The sequence below is a fragment of the Artemia sp. Qi Xiang Cuo genome, chromosome 17, assembly GCF_049724085.1.
Source record: "Artemia sp. Qi Xiang Cuo chromosome 17, ASM4972408v1, whole genome shotgun sequence".
NCBI lineage: Eukaryota > Metazoa > Arthropoda > Branchiopoda > Anostraca > Artemiidae > Artemia > Artemia sp. Qi Xiang Cuo.
Genome location: NC_142810.1, coordinates 26,568,058 through 26,577,736, shown reverse-complemented (window position 1 = coordinate 26,577,736; position 9,679 = coordinate 26,568,058). Strand labels below are relative to the sequence as shown.

The 9,679-nt window shown below is 34.4% G+C and overlaps 1 protein-coding gene across 1 annotated transcript in view; it reads left to right on the top strand.

The window, feature by feature from the left end:
* Positions 1–2,089: 2,089 nt before the first annotated feature.
* The window catches only part of LOC148942057 (U5 small nuclear ribonucleoprotein 40 kDa protein-like), a 30,556-nt gene continuing 22,966 nt past the window's right edge, over positions 2,090–9,679 (top strand). The window contains exon 1 of the mRNA XM_089103576.1: positions 2,090–2,196. Within this exon, the coding sequence (XP_088959702.1) occupies positions 2,189–2,196 (8 nt within the window). The 5' untranslated portion in view covers positions 2,090–2,188. The remainder of the gene's footprint in view (positions 2,197–9,679) is intronic.

The window sequence follows — 9,679 nt, the reverse complement described above, 5'->3', positions numbered from 1 at the left end:
GCAGTCGAGTTTTACCTAAGTTTCAGGTTTCTACGCTCACAAGGAGCGTTTTTTGTTAAGGTACTATCACATGATATAGAAAACCAGGTGGTTTTCTGTGCGATGATGATCTGGTGGTTTATTACAATTGGACATCTATTGATATTATCTTCATTTGAAAAGCATTTACGTTATATAATAATTTGAAACAGATATATTCAGAGCCCAATTATTTGCCACTGGAAGCGGTAAAAACTTTCATCAGACGGTATACTTGCGGCAAACGTTGAATTTTCCGTATCGCCAGGAATTTTTGCTAGCAAAAATTCTTTTTGCTAAATCACGCAGTTTTTCGAAAACGCATGTTTTTCTCCCCTTGTAATGTCACTCTAATTGTATTTTCATGAATAGGAATTTTTGACAAGTCCGAAAGACCCTTACAAGAACTCGATGAAATTTAAGAGAGAAAAACTAAAAGAAAGTTTAAGAGGTTTAATTTAAATTAAGCAGTGAACAAAACGTACGAAAAAGTTACTAAAACAAACGCAACAAGAAAACATTAATTAATAAAAAAATTCCGAATATTTCAACTCCACATCTGGGAGCCTTTCAACGGAAAAGAAAAAAAAGAGAGAAAACAAAAAAAATTTAAACAATTAAAAAAACACAAGAAAATCAACACAACAAGAAAGAGAAAAAAGGACAAAAAAAAAAATAAAACTCTCGTTTTAATAAAAGTCTCTCAATACTGCTTCACTGTACACAGAACAGAAGCACCAAAATCTATAAATATTTTTCCTCTTTAGGATCAGATTGGCAAATGGGTTTTGTCTAAAATAAAATACTATATTCATTTGAAAAAAAATTACATAAAACGAAACCCAGGTCACCACCCCTGATTAAATTTACAGGTTAAAACCTTCGACCTATATAGATATGGGAAAATAGGTCAACAAAAATCATGAATTATAAATTATATGAATTCTTTGATTTGCATGTTTAGTTGCAGTCCTTTGACTTTTGCCAGCCTTGACCTCTTACCGACTTTGGCTTACATGGTTGTCATTTGCTCGAGGACTAATATTGAAATTATCACTGTTAAAAATGTTAGCCGCCCCTTAATTCAACTATTATAATTGAATCATTTCTAAAATCCCCTTCATCTCCATTAATACTATTACCCCCATAGTTATTTTTTTTTAATTTGAATAATTCCTCTAAACCTTTGTAATTGGTCTATAGATGTATCTACAATTTGTATTTGGTCAAATAAAATATTTTGATGAGAAAAGTCAAATAAATGTTCTCCTACAGCTGACTCAAACATTTTTGGTTTTTGATTAGATTTTAGCAAACAGTCAGTGGCATTTTTTTGTTGCTGCAATCTATTTTCAAAATTTTGTTGTTTCTTCCTGCGTAAAATTTTCCCCAAAACACGGAATTTTGTATACTCCCCTTTTTATGTTTTTCGGAATCCTATCTTTTTCATTATCCAGTAAAGAATTAATAGTTTGTCTGGATTTAAATGCTGTTTTTACATTATGTCTGTTTAATCCTCTTCTTAAGCTCTGTAATAGAATTGTCGTGATAGAAATTCTTGTATATGGAAAAGCTGTGTGATCTAAGAAAATATAAAAGGCTCTTAGCTTCGGTAAAAGAAATAGTTATAGTAAAAGTAATTGTACCAGTATGCAAATAGTGCCTTTTGGCTAGCTTTGTGTTCCCTGAAAGTTTCAGTCCAATATTCCAAGCCGTTCCATCTTAAAATTACATCAGTTGTAAAAATTTAGAAGGTGTGCGTGTTTCTTAGACGGCGGGCTTTGCGTTTCAGCAGGGGCGTCGTTTGGGGGTGGCATTTGACCCCCCCCCCATAATGTGAAGAAAAAATTATTATACATCCCAGGCACTTTGACTATCCGGATATGGACCCCCCCCCCCCCCCCCCAATAAAAATGATGGAGATTCGCCCTTGCGTTTGAGCAGTTTCTTTTAATTGTTTTGTTGTCATGGCCGTTTGCCTGTTTTGGAGCACTTGGAGGTGGCACTTATGTGAGTTTTTAAGTGACGCCGAATGAGACTCTCGACTGGAATCGTTAACGCTGACAATAGAGGAAGAAATAAATTAAACGTTTCCCATTTGTCTATCCACACAGGAATCTCTAAAAAGTCCTTGCTTTTCATTCACTTGGAAGGATAAGTACTCAAAACTATGAAAAGGTCAGTGGAGAAGTTTTAGTAAAAGTGCTTTTAGCTATCTTGGGTGGTAATTCAGTAAGGGCAAGATACCCTGCAGTTGGGTATCTAATTAGGCCTATCACTTCCTCACTTAAATCAGTAAACATAGGCTAGCCTAGGCCTTAATAAGATTACAAGGTAATTTTTTGGCAGTTCATATTATTGACTTAGGAATAAAGTGAACATACCACTAGATGCCTTTGGCATCTAGTGGGTGGGTAAATTTGAATTTCCAATAGAAGCAATTATTATATTTATAAAGAGTATAAATAAAGGCATCAAGTGGTATGTTCAATTTATTTATAAGTCAATAATATGAACTAACAAAAATTTACCAATTCCAAAACTAGCCTAATAGAGCAGAATGGTAGGCTAAACACAATGTTTGATTCCTTTTTTATGCTCTTTCCAAATATAAGATGGTAAAATTCTACTTTAGTTACTTTCGGCTATCCTGGAAAGGGGTTGGGTTAGGAAAATGAAACTTTCAGGGATGGATGTACATGCTAAGGTATGTCCCGGGAAGGTACTTTGAAGTACGTACCTCCACTCATACCCCCTCTATATAATGGTAAATTACTGCACATTACTAGTTGTTTTAGCTCATATTTCATCCTATATTACTATCATAATTATAAATCACTGCTTACCTTACACAACGTCAGCTTTTAACCTTGTTCATTAAAATATATTTCAAAATCCTATTTCCATTATAAGCCATTTAATTTTCTACTCATGCTGACTTGGTTATGGTATAATGAAAGCAGGTCTGTGATGTCACAACTTTGTTTATCATAACCCCTTAAGGATAGCATGCAGGTGGCAAGTATAGATAAGCCATTTAAACTTTATTAATTAGGGAAAGGATTTGACAAGAGATAGACCAGTAAAAATAACCAAATCATTTTTAGAGGACAAATTATGTCATGGGAAGATGTTTTTGAAATCCCTCTTCCACCCAAACTCAAAATTTTCCAAAATTCTACTTTAGAAGCTTTTAAAATATTTCTAAAGCACTAAAAGATAGAGTGCTAAAAACACCAGAATCGACTTCAGAGTACACATTATATCACGGGAAGAGGTTTTTGAAATCCCCCTTCCCCCCAAACTCAAAATTTTCTAAAATTCTACTTTAGAAGCTTTTTTAAATATTTCTAAAGTGCTAAGACATAGAGTGCTACAAACATCAGAATCGACTTTAGAGGACAATTTATGTCATGGGAAGATGTTTTTGAAATCCCCCTTCCCCCAAAACTGAAAATTATACTTAAGAAGCTTTTTTAAATATTTGTAAAGTGCTAAGACATAGAGCACTACAAACATCAGAATTGACTTTAGAGGACAAATTATGTCATGGGAAGATGTTTTTGAAATCCCCCTTCCCCCCAACCTCAAAATTTTCCAAAATTCTACTTCAGAAGCTTTTTAAATATTTCTAAAGCACTAATAGATAGAGCACTAAAAATATCAGAATTGACTTTAGAGGAAATAAAAAAGCTTCTGAAGTGTAATTTTGTAAAATTTTGAGTTTGGGGGGAAGGGGGATTTCAAAACATCTTCCCATGACATATATTGTCCTCTAAAGTTGATTCTGATATTTGTAGTGCTCTATGTCTTAGCCCTTTACAAATATTTAAAAAAGCTTCTAAAGTAGAATTTTGGAAAATTTTGAGCTTGGGGTAAGGGGGATATCAAAAACATCTTCCCATGACATAAAGTGTCCTCTAAAGTCGATTCTGATGTTTGTAATGCTCTATGTCTTAGCGATTTACAAATATTTAAAAAATCTTTTAAAGTAGAATTTTGGAAAATTTTTAGTTTGGGGGGAAGGCGGATTTCAAGAACATCTTCACATAGCATAATTGTCATCTAAAGTCGATTCTGATGTTTGTAGTGCTCTATATCTTAGTGCTTTAGAAATATTTAAAAAAGCTTCCAAATTAGAATTTTGGAAAATTTTGAGTTTGGAGGGAAGGGGGATTTCAAAAACATCTTCCCATGACATAAATTGTCCTCTAAAGTTGATTCTGATGTTTGTAGTGCTCTATGTCTTAGTGCTTTACAAATATTTAAAAAAGCTTCTGAAGTAGAATTTTGGAAAATTTTGCATTTGTGGGGAAGGGGGATTTCAAAAACCTCTTCCCGTGATATAACGTGTCCTCTGAAGTCGATTCTGATGTTTTTAGCACTCTTTCTTTTAGTGCTTTAGAAATATTTTAAAAGCTTCTAAAGTAGAATTTTAGAAAATTTTGGGTTTGGGTGGAAGGGGGATTTCGAAAACATCTTCCCATGACATAATTTGTCCTCTAAAAACAATTTGGTTATTTTTACTGGTCTATCATTTGTCAAATCCTTTCCCTAAATAATACAGTTTAAATGGCTTATCTACATTTGCCACCTGCATGCTACCCTTAAGAGGTAAAGATAAACAAATTTGTGACATCACAGACCTGATTTCATTATACCATAACCAAAGTCAGCATGGGTAGAAAATTAAATGGCTTATAATGGAAATAGGATTTTGGAATATATTTTAATGAACAAGATTAAAAGCTGAAGTTGTGTAAGGTAAGCAGTGATTTATATTCATGATAGTAATATAGGATGAAATATGAGCTAAAACAACTAGTAATGTGCATTAATTTACCATTATATAGAGGGGGAGGGGATGAGTGGAGGTAGGTACTTCAAAGTACCTTCCGGGGACATACCTTAGCATGCACATCCATCCCTGAAAGTTTCATTTTCCCAACCCAACCCCTTTCCAAGATAGCCAAAAATAACTAAAGTAGAATTTTACCATTTCCTAATCTTGGACATGTATTTATAGACAGGCTATATAGGCTAATACATAGTTGAGAAAAAGCTGATATAGTAAATTTGTAGTTGGCTAAATAATTTAGCTAGGATAAAAGTGAAAACCTCATTTGATGTCTTTTTATGCTCTTTCACAATTCAATGATCACTTCTGGGGCTAACTGCATCTTGAGCCCTTAAAAGGAACCCAAATGTATTTCATTTTTGCAGCCACACAAAGAAGTTATCAACACTAGTAAAGGTATTGAAAAGTGGCTAAAAACATATCAATAGTTTATAAATAAGTTTTTCAAGAGTGATATATTCTTTAATACTTATTTATAATAATTCAAACCTCATTTATTATGTCACTCAAATAGAAACCTTTTTCCTACTGTTTCAATTTAAGTGTGCATATTTCAAATGCTGTTGACTAAAAATAGCACTGAATTTTGCAATTCAAAACTTTGCCATCAACTAACAATAGCACTGAATTTGTTTGAAACAATCTGAATTTGACTTGTCACAGAGTTCCTAGAAACATAGTTACTGGATTGTTCAACTATGCTGAACAATTTATTTTTCTCAGAATTTTAATTGGATTTATTTAGAAAAGTATTGGACTTGAGAAGAGAGCTGCTTGCCCTCTAATCTCTGTTGACCTTTAAAAAGGGCACTAGAACTTTTAATTCCAATTGGATTAGCTTCTTTATGAGTTTTTATAATGTTGCTATCTATGTAAGGGCTGTGCTGCCTTTGATATTGCTTATATGCCCCTTTGAAAGCCTGCATGTATATAATTATTTTGTTTAATTGAAACTGCTTGCTAATGTCCCCAAAAAGTTTCACCTTACTACCCTTAGAATCATTAGTTACAGCAATTATAGTAGTTGTATTAATAGTATACCCATATTGCCTTCTGTCTAGTTAAAATCTGCCACAACTTACCCTGAACTGTCTAACTTAATAATGTAAGCCATCCTTGAGACATTGCTGTGTAACCCTTTAACAATATACATTCTCATAGTTTGTTTTGATTAAGGTTAACATCTGCCTAAATAGTCCTTGAATGCTTCACCTTAATACCATTAGATTGTATAGTAGCAATAGTTGTAGTGGCAGCATGCATATGACACCTTTGGTTTTTTCAACATCCCCCTCAACATATGCTGAAAGTTTGGAGATAATACCATGTACCATGCCTGAAGCATTGCTGATGCATCCTTTTGACCACCTGTATGCATATTGTGTGTTTGACAAACTGTATGTACATGAGTCAGTAAAAGCCTGGTGCAAAGTGTCATGATTTTTCTAATGCTGCCAATTTTTTTTTCAGGTAAATAAAAAGCACAAAAATACTAAGATGCGATCTACAGATATCTTAAACTTGGTCAGTAAACACAGAATGGTTCCATAATTTTGCATTTAGTTAAATAAAAAGCCTAAAAATAATGATATGACATATACCAAAATCTTAATTTTGGTCAGTAAATAAAGCAATGTTACTAGTTCATGCCTTGATGTTATGGATGGCACCACAATTTTTCATTTGGTGAAATAAAGCACATGAAAATACTGACTTGACATCTTCCAAAATTCTGATCTCAGTCAGCAAATGCACAAGTTTTACTGACTGGGAAGAATGGGCAAAGACTTAATTTGGTGGAAACTAGTACCAGCTACTTGCAAGGCATTAAGGTTGCAGTCATGTTTTATAAAAGGTTAGGTGGTTAGTAGATTAAGAGCTGTGGGTGGTAAAAAGAGCAATGCCCATTCAAGGGAACCACATGTCAGTTTCAAAATTCAGAAATTATGTGAGTTGGATGATTGATCTCAAGTGCAAAGGAATAGATTAATGAAAGGTATTAGATATGTCAAGTTTAAGAACAAATCAAGAAAAAATAAAGTGTTGGGGGTGCATGAATATATTCAACAAAGACTATTGCAAATAGATTGATGCCATTTTTTGCAAAAAACAACAACCCTAAATGGATTATAGCTGCTGAGCAGGTTAGTTGCAACCCATTTGCCACACAAACAACAAAAAGAATCAAATTGGCTGTACATTACTACAAAAAAAAAACTTAGAAAAGGAATGTTTAAGCTGAGAGATGCTTGTGTTTCAAAGCAGTGTAAGGAAGCCAGCAGTGGTTTCCTTGTCACTTAAAGATGGTGTTTTTAAGGAGGCTTGCAAGATCTTCATGACACCAGTATCTAACCACCAGAAGATCACAAAAGCTGGAGAGACAGATTTGCTCTGCATATACACAGGGAAAAGTAATGAGAAGACCCTGAAAGATGTCTGGGTGCTGGCATTTACCATGCAGGTTGCAAGTTCAAATATTTTTGCTCAGGCAGAGCAGCTTCCACCAATTTTGGCTCCTACAAAGTACCACTTTTACCTGTGCTATTTGCAAATAATGAAATGACAAAACATGTCCAATTTGCTACAGCCTGAAGAGTGGGGTTGGTACCTCTCTTTGTCAAGGAATATATATCTTCCCATTATGACAGATGCTTCATCTGCACCAGAAAATCTGCTGAAGATGGTGTGGTGCGAGTGCACCAGCAGGTGCAAGTCTGAGATGCTTTTGGAATGGTTTAGTGTGCAGCTTAGCCTGCAGGGAGTGTAAAGGGCTGTTATGTGCTAACCTGCAGCAAGATAGGATAAAGATGATAACAAAGATGAGTAGTAAAAAGAATTAGCTTTAGGTTGTGCTTTAAAATCAAAATGTTTTTGTGATTAATTTACTTGAGTTCTAAATGTTTCTTTTTTACAACTGATTGATCTGAAGTTTTAATCTCAATTAAAGAAGTGGTTCTTAAGAAGTTATACTTAGCAACCCCTCATATTACAGGCCCCTCAGAGGTGGAAATCTGGTAAATAGTAAAATAAACTGTTTCTTGACCTTATATTTGGCAATACACTACTCTATTCAATATAAAATGATCCTCTAGCAGGAATCTGTCAAATAATGATCTGTTTACTTTACCACTTTACCCACCCCTCCCCATATGAAGGTGAAAATTAATACTGGGGTATGGAAAACACGATTTCTCATGTTGTATTCAGATTTGTCAAATGCTCACTTAAATTGAAACAGCAGGATAAAGGTTTCTATTTGAGCGACATAATAAATGAGGTTTGAATTATTATAAATAAGTATTTTTGGATTATATTATTCTTGGAAAACTTATTTATAAACTAGTAATATGTTTTTAGCCTCTTTTCAATACCTTTACTAGTGTTGATAACTTCTTTGTGGGGCTGCAAAAATGAAATACATTTGGGGCCCTTTTAAGGGCTCAAGATGTAGTTAGCCCCAGAAGTGATTATTGAATTGTGAAAGAGCATCAAAAGGCATCAAATGAGGTTTTCACTTTCATCCTAGCTAAACTGTTTAGCCAACTACAAATTTACTATATCAGCTAATTCTCAACTATGTATTAGCATATATAGTCTATCTATATACACATGTCCAAGATTAGGAAACTACTGTCCATGTTTAGAAAAGATAAATTTTAGCCTAATAAAAATATTTGCTATGAATTAAGGCAGTTATCCTATATTTGGAAAGAGCATAAAAAAGGAATCAAACGTTACACCTAAGTTGTCTTCACCAGATCCCTTGCTTGAGTCAACATTTGGGTATGATCTTGAAAAGTTGTTAAATATGCCTCAGTGTCCATTTGATGATATTGTGGGTTTTGGCATCTGTAGTAAAATCAGCAATTAAAAGGCTGAAGCCAAAGTTGATTTCCAGTATGATAGGATTTGCAGTTTACATATCAAACATAGTGGCCCTTCCCCAGCATCTAACATTGCTCACATTCTGTATTGCTGATGTCATGCCCACTTCCAAGAAGGGTGAAACAACTGCTCAATGTATTTTTTTTCAGCCTATTACTGTTTTAATGACCCTGTGCAAACTATTCAAATTGGTTGTTATAGATGAGCTCAAGGCTAAGTGTTATACTCCACCTCGTCAGTTCAGCTTTTAGTGTGGATTCTGTTGTCCTGAGACACTTCCTGCTGTTGTCAACTTGCTCATTGTATCTGATGCTTCAGATTTTCACCTGTTTCTTGGAGGACTTACGTCAGTTGAGCCTTCAACTTCCTTATCGATGCGGTAATGCTCCTTCTTGCTGCTGAAAGGGGTGTAAATTGTTGCACCATTAAGGCTTTTTGTGACATGTATTCTCGCCTTGAAATCCACCTTAAGATCCCTTTTCAGAATCTAAGGAGCCAATTCCCCAAGCTAGAAGAATCCCTGTATGAAGAAGAACCCCCAAAGATGCAATTACTTCTCCTATTCTATTTAACAACCATGTTGTTAATCCCCAAGAAAAATGTCCATCTTCATTAATACTAGAAGCATTAGTATTAATGCTCTCTTATGTCATATGCTGAAGATATTCTTAATATCATCTGAACTACTAAACAACTTTCTGAAAATTTTGAAAACCTCCCAAGATGAATGTCTAAAGCTAGGTTGTAAATTTAACACCAGGAAGTGTCAGTTCCTTGTTTTCAACTGGCATGAAAGCAGCCCTGTTGCACGTGTGACTCTTTGTCCCTCTATGGTTCAGCCAGTTGAAAGTTTCACCTAACTTAGTTTCCCAGTTGGTTCAACTTTTTCTCACACCCAACAACTTCTGATAAGTTATA